Below are 14715 nucleotides of genomic sequence, written 5' to 3' on the forward strand. Positions count from 1 at the left end.
TGTGCGCGCACACACGCGTTTGCATTTTTGTGTGCGTGCATTTGTGTGTGTGTGTGGGCGTTTATGCATGCATGGGTGTGTGTGTGTGTGTGCGTGCACTCTTGCACGCATTTCTTTGTCACAACCGAGATTGTGCGGTGACAGGGGAGGATCAGCAGTTTGTCCTCCCCTCAGCAAGACAACTGAAGATTGTCTGTGTAGAGTGGAAATTTACCCAGTGCATATGCACCATGGAAGTGGGCCTCACCAGGTTGTATTTGTGCATGTACTGTATGTTAATGTGCATGAGAGCAATCAGACATCGAATTCAATGAATAACTCACATTAAGACAGTGAGTAGGTAAGTGCAGACTTTATATGTGCAAATGTCCGCGCAAATGTAGGTGTTTTTTCCCTTGTTATCACATACTTTTAAGAGATCTTTAACATTGTTGTTCACTGACAGTCAATCCCAATACTTTAAAAAAAATCTAATTATCTTGTGTTTCTAGAACATTGTAAGCCCTGTTAGTAACTTCTTGAATGTTTTCAGTTATTTTATCATCTTCATGGTGGAGAAATTAAAGTTTATTGCGATTTGATCACACATAATCTGATCTTTTCACTAATTTTACTTTGGACCAAAGTTACATGTGGTCCTAAACCACATTGTAAACTCAGTATTCATGCGGTTTTGCTGTGTCTCCAGGGGACAGATGATGGCCAATATAAGCCTGCAATAATTTTTACTGAAACACAAATCAATGACTATAGAGGCAGCAAGGTCACAAAACTGATGGATATTTGTGGGTAGGGGCCTCATTTCAAACACAACTAAATCGCTGATAGTTCCATTTCTCTTTTTATTTCCACCTTGCTTCTCCCATTGTCATTGGGCATTTCATTATCCTATCTAGATTCATCCTTTTCCCACTAGTTTCAGAAGAAAAAGAAAATGTAAAGTGTGTTTGCCGTAAGCCATGGTCAAAGGGATTCCCCACAGAGAATGGAATACTGTTTCCTAAAAGGACATGCGTTGGGTTGCTAATGGTCTTTCCATGGAAAGGTGAAGAAGTGTCAAAGACATTATAGTTGTCCCATAAAGCACTGTATGCCAGTACTTATAGAGCCACTAAATAAACTGTAGGATTTACAATGCTTACATATTGAGATAATCACAGGCAACCCACTGAATGAAGACCTGTTGTTTCAGCAATATATGACTCCATAGAAATTCACTACATATTATTGTTTATAACACATGATTTACAAAACTCTCATATAACATATAAAATATGTGTGTGATTGAATGCACGTATCACTGTAACAATGTGGAAGGGAAAATCTACTCTCCATCTGTGTTGCAAAAAAAACAAAGCAGAAAAAAAACACAATTCCAATTTCTCATCCATTGTAATTAAACAGCCCTCCAACATCCCAGACAGCCTTTCCCACACTTAGTGAAGTGTTTACCCCAGAGGTCCCAGTGCTGTATTCCAGTATATCTGGGAGGTGTTTAGGTGACTTTTAGTTCTGGTTATAACGGATTTCCTGTTAACTCTGGGACTGGATCCAGCATTCAGAAGTCTGTGGCCCAATCCACAAGCATAGCAACTCACCCACACACACACACGTACACACACACACACTGCATGTAAACACTAACTTCTACACACCACCCTAACATCCCGTCTCTGAGCAGAATAAGGACACAGTCTGATTACTGTTTGTCGTCAGCGTGTGTACGTGGGGGGAGGGAGAGGGGCTGTAGTTTTGGACGAGTGTGCATGCAGGTTCTCAGCGCTCCCGGAAAGGCAACATGAATTGTGCAATCTGAGACCTTACCCTGCCCTTGTCATAAGACAAACAAAAGTCTTTATAAATGAAGTGAATGGGTCTGCTCTTCCTGTGGAAGTTTACCTACTCCCATCATGAGCAATCCATCATTAAATACAGTATATAAACAGGAAGCGTTTTTCTTGTGACCGTCTAGGTGCAACTACCGTTCTGGTTGACGTCAGACAATATGCCAATCATCTTACTCTATGCTTATCTCCACAAAATGAGAAAGCAAAAGCAGGGGAAATAATTAGAAAAAAACAAAACATGTTTATTCCTCACTTGCGTCCACTCTCAGCCAAAAGATCATTCCATTGTGTTTTATCTGACACTTCGAATAGAGGCTCCCTCTATGCTTTAACAAAAGTGTTCAGTAGCATGTCCTTCGTAACACTGCAAAACAATTCTGAGCTCTGCACTGCATGTCAGCCCAAGCCAATTGCTGGCCAGTGATGGAAGGGTATTAAGTATCAACTGTGTGTGTGTGTGTGTGTGTGTGTGTGTGTGTGTGTGTGTGTGTGTGTGTGTGTGTGTGTGTGTGTGTGTGTGTGTGTGTGTGTGTGTGTGTGTGTGTGGACAGGACAGGGGAGAGGTGAAGACGGCCTCCTGGGAGACTCACATTACGCTCTGCTGGCTGGTCCACGGCCCCTTGTGCCTAGTGTTGCTCCGCTCCCTCTCCCCTTCATCTGATCCGTCTCAGCAGCATCTCTCTTCCACACAGCATTCTCTCTTCATCATGACCCTTGTCTCCTTTTGCCTGGGTTTTTACTTGTGCATTTTCATTCATGTTGTTCATTTTACTTCCATCTGTCTTTCTGCAACTCTTGCTTTTTCACAAAAAACCCTTTCTTTCACAAAATGATGCGTGATGCCGCAGTTTCTATTCTCTCTCTCTCTTTGTCATTGTGGCTGCTGCTGGGCTCAGTGGGAAGCTGTTGTGACATTAGGAGCTATGAAAAGACTGTCTCACTCCGTCTCTCCCTCTCCTTCTCCCTCTAGATCTGCTCGCATCCTGTGTGCCTCATCAGTTTGACCGATGACAACATTTTCACATGTTGCTCTTGACTAAACTGTTTTTACAGGCACTCCACTTTTAGACTCATGAGACTCACTGAGCACCATGATGTCTGCCAGGAAAACCTTCCTCCAAGTGTAATAACATCATCAGCAACGAGTTTTATAGTTATGTTTTACACTCAGCATTTCTAACAAGAGCACATTGAGTCTGTGCTTGAGGCCTATCGAATGCATTGAACACAATTATTTCCCAATTAACAGTTGCTTTCATACTTCATTTCTTCCCTTATATGAAGCAATTTTAAGCTAAACATTTCAGGCACTCTCCTGACAACCTGTGTATGTTATGTGCAAACAGAAACACTTTCATCTGTGTTTTGATAGAGTTTTAACCATCCACTGAAGCCCTCAGCCATGTAGTGTTGCAACAGTACCTTAGAGGCATATATTATTCACGAATGGGTCTAGTTATTTATCTACCAGAGAGGTCAGACATGAGTCTTATCTGGATGACATCATGAGGTTGCCATTAGGATGAAAAATACACACCTATCACCATCTGTTAATCTATCTATGGCAGTCCAGTACAGGATTCCTTGGTAAAGTATTAGCTAACAATAAGGAGCTGGTTACTTTCAGTCATTAACTCACTCAGTTCAATATAACAATGGATAATTGCCTCTGTAGTATCTCTTTTATTCATGAAATACATTCCCTGAGCTTTTGTGTAGGTTGCAAGCAATGTATGTGTGTGTGCCACTTGTCAGCTCTGTGAATATTATAGATTATATGATGAATGCGAAATTAAGTTATAATAATGCCATTAGTTGTTGACTATCCACTGTGGCAGACTTTGCCCGTACTGGACACTGGAAATGTCCCTGTAATTTTTTTGCCAAAAGTGTTTTGTCCTAACAGCTATTGACCTGAGAGACACTTCCATGAACTTTTCTCTATTTCGAGGGGAAAAAACACAGTAAACAAGAGGCAGCAATAGCTATTCTCCTTCTGAGACTTAAGATAGCACACCTCCAAGCCAATCATACAAGATGCCAGGGAAAATTAATTATGAGGTGACATTTCAGATATACACACCATTAGATTCGTAGTATAACAAGTATATACAGGTAGTTGTACATAAACATGGATATTTACCAGTGCAATAAGATAATCTCTAATCATCAAAACCTTCATCTAACAGATAGGATCTTTTACATCCCTTGAGCTGTAATACATTGACTTCTAAGTAATTACCCACTTCAATAGATAAATGGACTCCATACATATATCCATGTAAAATCGCCTGTAGCAAGTCAAGTGTTGGGCTTGTATTATTCTTCAGTTGCTGGAATCCCTGCAATCTTATTTTAGGATGTTGGGCTCATACCTTGAGAATGTATGGCCAATGTGTAGTAAATGTGCTGGCACAAGAAGTCTGTTTGAAATGTAACAACAGTCATTGTTAGGGCTGTACTTGCTATGCTGCAGCAGGGCACATTTTACCTGATATGCAGAGTCATTCAGTTTGTCATCAAGGACTTTATCAAACAGGCGGTGGACCCTGAAAGATAATGATGTCAAAGTCCCCGGTATCCTGCTCTATTTTGGGAGTTTGACAGCTTGTCTTGGCAGACCTCTGTGTGTGGAGTGGGATGAACCTCGGAGGTTTAGAGAGGTGAAAACGTGCTTTACCCAGAAACTGTTGAGGTCAATGGTGTTACCATCCCGGCCTGGTGTTTGCACAGGTTAGTCTCGACAGGATTTTTTCCCAGTCGTTGCATCACAGGACACAGTATATTCACATTAACGGTGTCTGGTTTTACCCACGGATTGTATTTATTTTGACATGAAGTCGTTATGTGTGATGGACCCCTTAAACAGATAACCCCCCATACTACAACATTAGAGAGAGAGAGACAAAGAGAGAAATTCAGTAAGCTTTAATGTAATGTATTGTCAGCTTAATGTTTGGCCTGAAATAGAAAATGAGACTTGCCCCGAGTTTCTCAAAGAATCAGGAAATGTTGACTGGAGGAAGGAAATGGTGAATGGTAATCAAATAGAACTGTATCTATAATAAGGTATTTTGTTCTCTTGAGTCTCGGTCTTATCCTCAGTTTATTTTGAGAATTGGAGTTTAAGATGTTAACAACAGTAGGCGGACTGCTGATTGCTACTCTCTCTCCCACACACACAGACACACAAATGCACACACACATGTTGCTCACAATATTGTCACAAAACAGCTCCACAATGTCATAGTTATAACACTCTGCTTGCATTAATGAACACACATACATACATAAGCATACACACAGAGATGGCTAGATGTGCCCGTACCCACTCGTTTACCTACTCCACATTGTATCACAAACAAACACAGCCCCAGCCATTTGCTCTTGCTCATTTTGACCTGTAGGGGTCACTGTAGCTCCACACAGCAAGAGCCAGAGCCAAGTTCAGCTGCAGATGTGAATGGAGTGTCTGATCAATGACTCTCCCTGAGCTCTTCTTTTTATGACTAGACTCTTTTTGGCACTCACTAGGAAATGTCTGCACTGATATCCAGAGGGCAACTGTTGAGTCACATCCTCCATGTCTTTTTCTTTGAATGGATTCAAATGTAAATATGCTTAAGCTGTAAACATCACAGTCAGATCAGCCAATTAAGGAAGTTTGCGGTTGAATTATTTGAAAGCATATAGGACTAAGTCTAAATTTGAGAACTTTTTGTACTTTTCTCTCCCTGCCTCTGATTCTGAATTGATCCCTGAATTGGATAAACATGTGATGTGCTATTGAGAATAAGACTAAGTGAGACTAAAAGACCATGGAAGCCATGAGCAAAGAAACTCATTTATTTTGTGAATATAACAAAGCATTGGTCATGTTTCATGATGTTTTTTCTGTGAGATATTTCATCTGTTGACCCGGAATAGCATAAAGAAATAGTGTTTTCAAACAATGGCAGTCGACCATAGAAGTCTATTTGTGGATTGGAGCACACCTAAGTCCTGTATGCAGTGCACTAATGCAGATATGTACACACAGACGTCTGTGGCGGAGCAAAGTGGACCCATTGAGTGTGTGAGTTTAGGGAGTTGACCTTGAGCAGCTGTGTTTTCATAGGCTTGTGAATGCGCATGAATCTGTGTTTGTGTGTGTGTGTGTGTGTGTGTGTGTGTGTGTGTGTGTGTGTGTGTGTGTGTGTGTGTGTGTGTGTGTGTGTGTGTGTGTGCGTGCGTGCATGTGTCTCGTGCGCTGCAGCCCTAGAGAACTTTCTGTCTGGTCCATCGACTGGTTCACACCAGATGTGGAGGAAGGAAATTCAAGAAGTTTTCTTGAAAGTTGCCCCTGCTGCGATGGAAAGCAGCTGCAGTTCTCCAGCAGCAGACGCTCTTTGACTGAAGTGTGACAGGGAGAAAGGAGACGAGGGCCGTAAGTGCAGCTGAATGTGCTCCATGCGGGTGGTGCTGCTGAGGTCTGCAGTATGGGGGAAGTTAGCATTGACACTGTTTTTCTGCATGACGTTGGTAACAGGAAACATTTCATTTGAAGGAATTTTCTTTTCTACATGCTGCGCTCTCATTACATGGGACCAGAGTATGATGAGCCATATTGCCATTCGACTGCCAGTCTGCACTCTACACACAAAACTAAAATACTAATAAAAAACAATCATAAAGTTAGATACTAAAATGTTTTAATTCTGCACTGTTTTACTTCCTTTGGAATGTTGTGCAACATAAATACAGGGCATTGGATACTAGCTATCGGCTTCCACTTTACATTAGTTATTTCTTCTGACTACGCCAAACAAGTCTTGGATTTCTTTTGGTTTTGGTTTTTTCCGCATTCCCTCAACTTGAATCAATGAGACTAATGACACTGTCAACTTGTTGTTTTACCTGCCGCGTAGTCTTCAAAGTGCGTACCGTCCCCTATCGCTGTGTCCCACTGAATAACACTGAAACTCGAAACCTTTGGGCTATCAGCTTATGATTTACTGCGGGAACATCTCAGTCATTCCCTGAATACATGCCTAAGGCTCTCGATACCGTCCCGCCCCGCCACCCAGAACCATATAGACAATATATTACTGTATCACACTGTGTGCTCATGCAAGCAAATGTAGAGGGCGGTGTTGTGGTTGTTTGGATGTGAAACAGACTAAAGGGGAGTGGGTGTTTATTTGCCAACAGCTGGCTCAGCAAGTAAGCTTCAGCCTGAGGTTCAACCCAAAACACTTGTGAACTTTTATTCTCCATTGTGACCTTAAGCAACTAGATGTGCTATTCCAAAGAAAAAGAACAACACTTGAGATACCTGTTCCATTAGCACGCATGCACGGTATGTCAGTGAAGTGTCAAGTTAGCCTCAAAATGGCAAAGATATAATTGGCAGGGTCCCATGTTAAGGTGTTTTTTTCTCCAAATGGCATTAATCACTTCACACCAGTAAGACTTTTTGCCTTTTGCAGCACACTCTCTCTGGTCTGGTCTGATTTGGCCTTCGCTTATTTTTACTTTAACAACCTCACATGTCCCGTCAGTCAGCATATAAGAAATCTCTCTCCTCCTTCCCCCCACACACTCTGGCCCACTAACCCAGCTATCAGCCATCCCCGTGTGACCTGCTTCTTGCTACTGGCTGTTCCCGGGCGCCTCAGCACATGAACAACACACACCAGTGAGCTGAGAGGATTGCGGCACGTGAGGAGACTAATGATGTATGAACATGCTTTGACAAAAAAACAAGTTGAACAGCACTGAAATTAATACTGCTGCCTGTCAAATTTCTCAATTTAAAGCAGCCATAATTGGTACTTCATCCTTAAATGTGTAATTTGATTTCTTTTTTTTTGCTAATGTTGCTAGAATAGAGTGAATTGGTCGGTGGCAGGATGAGGAGAGACGGTGTGACTGACAGTCATGAGGACTGAAGTTGCTTGAAGGGAAGGCATTGCACCAGTGACACAATGAAGGGAGCTATAGGGTGGAATGATAATCTCATATTACTCTTTCTCCCTTTTCTTTTTTCGCTTTATTTGCCTGAACAAAGGCATAAGCGGAAACACCCAGGGTGCAGGCTGTGGCTGGAACCAGCTAGATCAGACCGGTAGCTGTTAGTGAGAAGGGGGGAGGTGAATTAGGAAGAGGAGGGGGAGATGAGATGAAGGGTGGAGCAGAGGATGGATAGGGAATTTGGGATGGGGGTGTGGGGGGGGGGGGGTAGATGAAACGGATGGGATAAGGTTAGGCCACAGGAGGGGGAGAGGTGGCGGTTAAGTGTTTTGGACTTGAGTGTAGATGGATAGCCTGGCAGACAGACAGCTAGGGCCCCGTTCTCTCAGTGATGTAATGCATCAGGCAAAAAAGCTATTTTTAGCCACGGTGGTACAGCGTCAGCACAAGGGGCCATCGATCAGCAGCAGATCTCACTGGGAGGATGAGAGCCACAGCCAGCAGTATCTGCACCAAAATATTATGTTTCCCGAGTGCTGCTTGTTTTGCAGCATTTCACTCATCTCTTTTCTTAGGACGTAACAGTAAGCTATGGTGAAGCTATTTGATGTCGCTTACCTTTCTTTTCTTTTTCACTTTAAGGTGTTTTGATAAAAAAAAATTGCTAATGCCTCCTGATTGTAAATTCTCTTGAGGTTTTCGTCCTCTCTGTTGTTTGCTGTCAACCTCTTTATAATTTCATCGCTGCTGACTTGAGGTTGGAACACCAGTATTTTGTTTCCTTCACGCCTGCTTATCATATCAAAGTGAGGTTAAAGCTCGGTAAAATAAGTGTTAAGTGGAATGATTCCCAAGGCAACGAGATCTGGAACAAAGACAACAACAGTGAACTGTCTCCTGGGTCCTTCAGGGCCACACAACAAAGGGGAGCGCTCTGATTGGACGTTAAGCAGAGGAGAGGGACCAATAGTTCAGGCCCTAAAGTCCCAGGCCTTATGACAAGGCCACAAAGAAATTCTGTAAAAGAAGAGCTTCTTTTGTTTCCCACTCTTTATATGTATTCTCAGAGGCCTTTTCCATGGCCTCGGTCTACAGTAATATCTTCCTTTCTGTATATGCCATACAATCTCTCTCCCCCTCTCTTTTGCAATTTTCTGGGTGTTGTTGAAAAAGTCACACGAGTAAGACAGCACTGTGATATGTAATCTTTCCAATATGGGGTAATAAATTAATAGCATTCAGGCCTTTTGTGCGCATGCTTTGGCGGTTCCTGTTTTACCAGACATGAGAGCACGTGAGCAACAAACATAACACACACACACACACACACACCACACTGACATGACTTGTATTTAGAGTTCCGCAGCACCTCCCAGTCCCTGCTTCTTATAAGTCCGTAGCCTGAGGGTCTAGACAGGTCGACTCCCGGTGTCCTACACCAAAAAGAGGAGGGGAATCAGGCACAATGGACAGAGCGATAGATAGGGCTCTGATAAACTCTACATCGACACTTGTCACCCTCCACACCCTATTCTGACCCATCCCTTTAGGCAGACCGTCATTGCTCCAGTGCTGACATGTACCTGTGTTATTTTCACAATGGACTGAACAATGGCCCGCAGTTGTAACCGTGGCCTCCATTCGTACTTAGCTAATCTCGTCTTAAAAGAGGCCTCCACAAAGGCCATATCCAACAATCCCAAGCCCCTGTAACACAGTTTGCTGACTTTATGTTGCTTTCACAACCAAAAAGCTTGACGTAAACAGAGATTTATGTCAGTGACTTGAATCATAGCGGCCCCTCCTGTGTGTGTGATCTTGCTTCAATAAGGCGGAAAGAACAGCTGTAAGAACAAATGGATTTAGTTTGATTTGTCCTAAAAGTCCATCTATCCTAACAGCGGGACTATAAAATCTACTTAGAATGTGTTAAAAACTGCCCGAAAGATCAGCCTGCACGGTCATAAAACCTGTTTTACTCACCTTTACCCATATCTTACACTCTTCCGTATTACTCTTAAGTTGGTGCGTGTGTGTGTTTTGGGACATTAGCAGTGTCAGTGTTCAACCTTTATGTGTGTGTCCAAAGAGTAGTTGGCTCTAGGGAGGCTGGATAACTGCCTTATCTCTGTCACAAACACCCACATTCTCACACTAGTTTGTATGGTTTTCAATTTGTGCCGGGCTCAGTTTACAGAAGGTTTGGGAGGATTTTGTCCTCCTAAATCAGTGTCATAGGAGACAGTTTATTTAGAAAGAAATGAAGCTTCACTATACACAGCCCCAGCTCTAGTGCAACAGCAGTCATGCAAGATTTTTTGACAGAAAAACGTGTTGGATTTGTAAGATAACTTTTTTTTAAACAGGGCAAGTTCCTGCTACAGTATGCTTGTGTATGTCTGTCTGTGGAACTAATCATTTTAGGGTATTATGAAAAGGTAGATAGCAATCAATCTAGCTCCAATCAAACTCACCCAGACTGGTTCATATCTGTTTACCTGCTTCCTATCTTGAACCTGAGCCTGGCCGTTTCTAGCCCAGTTCCATGGAGGACACAAAACACGTGCACTTCTGGGGGGCACTGCAACCCGAGTTTATTAAAGCCCTTTGCCCTGCTTTCCTATAAGGCCATCTCTCTGTTATGTCATCGTTTCAACACAGGTCAGTAGTTTAAGTGGTTCAATAGTTCTTTTCTGGCTATTAGGGTTTGTCACGAAAGGCGAGACTAAATTTGTGTGGGTGTTTTTCTCAAAGCTGTGCCATGTTAACACTTTAGTATTGACAATATTGTTGCATGCACTGTGATTGCAGCCAGCTGTTATTCAAATCAATGAAAGATGAAGTGAGCTAGAGGGTTTTGCAGCGATTGTTTCTAGCTCCTAACACACCCATTGATAATTTATCCCACTCTGCAAAAATACCTAAAGCTCACTGCCACCCCATTTGTGCATGCCGCACTTGGCTGTACCTTACACTTGAGTTCACAAAATTAGAGCCTTTTGTGCTTACAATGTATATGTGTATGTACTGCATGTGTATGTACTGCATGTTTGCTTATGATTATGTGACTCGCGTCCTGCAGTATATTTAGCATTTCTCGCTTGGTCGTTCCCCCATTGTTTTGCTTTCGACAGGATACATGGTGTGTCATACTGTGCCCTTTGCCAAATGAGGCTAGCTCTCGGCCAAAAACACACAACCCAGCAGCATAATCTTTGTTCCCATAAGCTACCTGAACAGCTTCTCCACTCAGGCACAGTTCCAGGCAGTCCGGGCACGAGTTTCACTTCATGTGCCATCCCTCCCACTCACGCCCCGCAGGGTTGGAGCATGGATGGGAAACTGACTCACGGTTTTTATTTTTTCAAAGAGGCGCTGAGTTTTCCCCTTGCTCAACAGGATGGCGTGGACAGGGTTAGTAAGAGCTGGAAAATCCAGGAATGGTTATTTAGGGTTTTCCTGATGGGCCTTCAAAATGTGAGAAAATAGGTCAGAGGAAAAATACAAAGTAATTACTACAAAGAGGAACAGAGAAGGCCAAAAATACATTTCAAAGCAAAGCTTGATGAGAAAAGACATTTCAGGAGCGACTGCGTTGACATCACCCCCACTCCAACAGGTGCGATTTCTGAAGTCTTCCGGAGAGCATGTCACTTAATATCATTCTGTATTAGGAGTCACCTCAACACAAAGCAAGTAAAAAAAAATATATAAGCTGAGTTCAAGAGTATCTGAGTGTTGGAAACAGATCATGTGACAGCTCATTGTGCCTTTTCACTTGCTTTGTGTCCTACTAAGTAAATTACCCGAAACCATAGCGTGGTACCTACAGCATACATTTGCTTGTTTTGGAGATATTAAGGGCTCATCTGGTCTGTCTTCCCAACCATTTTCTTGGCTTTATTAAAGGAATACTTCACCCATACAGAACCGGTGTTCTGTATGGGTTCTGTATTATAATAATATAATGAATGAGGTTTTTCTTCCCTCAGTCTTCCCTTGGACCAGCTTACATTACATCCCTACATTTTCCCATTAGTGATGTCACACATGGGAAAATGTAGGGTTATGCCTTATTTCCACTGAGCAGGTCGGGTCGGAGTCACAATTTGCGCCTTTGTCAAAGTCCCTCAAAACCTTACACTCGCCCATAGTTTCAACTTCCAAATCATCGACTTAAAGAATAAAATGTTCCCTTGCTTGCTGCCATATACAGTATATCACATCAACTGCCAGGTGCCACTGTAAAGAGATAATCAATGTTATTTACTTCACCTGTCAGTGGTCATAATATTATGGCTGAACGGCGTACGTAACATTTGACACTAAGTTATATCAGCCTCCCCGCATCCCTCAGCTCCTACCCTCTTTCATTCACCTTCTTTCTGGCACAGGGCTGCAGGTTATGTAACAATGGCCATGGCTGCATTGGCACCACACTCTGTCAGTGCCAGAGGTTAATGAAGCTCTCTGATGGACAGTAGAGCAGCAGTATTTTCTGCTGCCCTCATGGGTTTTCCACGCAGCCCTGCCTCCAATGTTACAAAGTGAATTTTGGCCCCCGGTGCAATTCCGCCTACAAAACTCACTCTCCCTTTCTCTCCTGCTATATAACTTTCAAATACACACACACACACACTTAACACAAGCTGTTTCCTGCTGTAATTCAGCGATGCCCTTTATTCCGTTGTTTGGAGAACTGCGACACCCACACATTTGTACAAATCCTCTGTGCATGTGGGATGATACGAAAGGAACATATTTGTCAGTGTTGTTTATGTTGTGGATGTCTTTATTGCTCCGGCCTGCCTGCATAGCTTGCTGCATGGTGATGTAACAGGTCTGCAGGATAGGATGTTTCTCTTTGGGAGGGGGAAGTCTCCTTTAAAAAATGTATAGACCTACGACTGAGCAATAAATCGCCTCGCGCTCTCAATGTGACCTGCTGACAATGCAGGTAGTACTGCACCTGTGGGTGCACGAGTGTGCCAGGTGTACCGATGCAAAATGTCGCTGTGTTTTTAAAAGAATAGCACATTTTGTACCTCCAGTGAAATGCTTAAAATTGGTTGCTGCTGTTTCGTTAAGCTAGAGGATAAAAGGCTAATTTACACACAATCGTAAATTATTCTAAATTTGTCTTTTTCTCTACAGATCTGTTTCCTGGTGTCAGCCTTCCGTGGCCGAATGTTCTCAGAGGACAGCTGTGCTACACTGGCGCTATTCTCGCACTATTTCCACCTCAGTCAGTTCTTCTGGATGCTCATACAGGTAACAGCTGGTTAACTAGCAACACTACACACACTTGACATCAAACTCACATATGGACATAAACAATATTATCTTCTTCTCATGCTCTATTTCTATTATTTTGTCTGAATTAAGAGATAAGGCAGAGGCTGTTTCGTCATCCCTTATCACTATGTCAAACTGTGTCTGTCTAGTCTGCAAGCGTCAACAATGATGTCTACTCACTATGCCTGTATTCAGACGACAGGGCCAACCAGTGTCTGTTAGTTGTAACCCAATAAAGTAAGTCTGTTGGGCGAATATATATAAAATCAGTCCAGAGAAAAATCTCATTTTCAGGAACAGGGTTCCCATTCTTTCTTTAGTTACATGAAGCATGTGTTTTTTTTACCTAACAACTAGTGAAACTTTTTTCCCCCACCACGTGGCCTTAGGCAGGTTTTGATTAGTGGTTGAGATAACAATACCAGAAGCTGCGTGACATGATCTTTGACCCTAGACTGGTACCACTTAGTAACACCTCACCCAAGCAGCTCCCTAACCTCTTATTTTCTTGACCATCTGCCCTCTATTCATTTTTCTTTTTTTCTCTTTTTGTGATATAACCGCAGAGAACAAAGCCTGGCAGGCAAGGTCCTAACTTGCAGCTTAACATGCGAACAACAAGAAGTTATTAAGGCGTGGTTGATACTGGCAGATCCTCACTGACATAACAACTTTGCAGCAGAAATGATCATTACTGCCCAAATACCAAAGTACACTGCACTTGTTTTGTCTCTTTATTTATAAATACAAAAAATACAAACAATACAACCATTCTATGTTACATTCAAAGGTTTTGGCTGCCAGCGTAAATCTGTCCTGGGACAATTTTAATCCTTCAGAGAGACCATAGATGACTTGTGACCTGTTGATAGATTACAGGAATGTGGTTGAACATGGGTCGGAGTACTTCATCAGCCCCTCTAGAGAGAAAAACACTGCCCCAGACATTGACCCTTTACCTCAGCTGATCCTGACTGCAAATAAACTTTCATCAATATTCACTGAGTGGCAGTGACTGTGTAACAAAAACTGTGATGAAAGCTCAGGCCAAGTAATATTTGACATTTTAAGGAACTGGACCTGTTGCTGTCGTAACTCACAAATCTCTTAAAAGTGTTGGTCCGTCTCCAACCGTGAATCAGGTAACAAGAATGTGTCCAAGTCATCTAGACTGTGTTAAAATGAGATCTACCACATTAACTCTTGGAACAGCAGACAAGTTTCCTGAGGAATGAACTTTCCCATCACCCCCCTCTTGCGTAACAGACTGTTGCTTTGTGTCCATCACTCCTCCATCTTTTCCAATGTTGTTTACGCAGTGAACACAATCTCTCCTGGCATATACATTATTATTGAGGGATTATAAGATCAGCCCTTTGAATACGATAAAGCCAAAGTGACCGCGATAGGGTTGTACTGGGACCTAGCAGTGCCTTGATTTTTTATTTTTTATTTATTAATATCAGACTGTTTACCAGACTAACTCTGAGATATCTTAGGGGATAAAGGCTCCGGGTAATGGCTTATGAAGTGTTAGAATTTGGACGACGAGAACTGGGTGGGATGAAATGGGCTTTGAAGTATAAAGAGGGGCTCAGGCACACATGGTAGTAGTTAGTGT

General features: G+C 42.5%; 1 protein-coding gene across 1 annotated transcript in view; it reads left to right on the top strand.

Moving 5' to 3' along the window:
• adgrv1 (adhesion G protein-coupled receptor V1) overlaps positions 1–14715 on the top strand; it is a gene marked incomplete at its 5' end in the record, with an annotated part of 99592 nt that overhangs the window by 56969 nt on the left and 27908 nt on the right. The window contains one exon of the mRNA XM_080045759.1: positions 12954–13070. Within this exon, the coding sequence (XP_079901885.1) occupies positions 12954–13070 (117 nt within the window). The remainder of the gene's footprint in view (positions 1–12953; positions 13071–14715) is intronic.

This window comes from Ammodytes marinus (genome assembly GCF_949987685.1).
Source record: "Ammodytes marinus genome assembly, chromosome: 2".
NCBI lineage: Eukaryota > Metazoa > Chordata > Actinopteri > Uranoscopiformes > Ammodytidae > Ammodytes > Ammodytes marinus.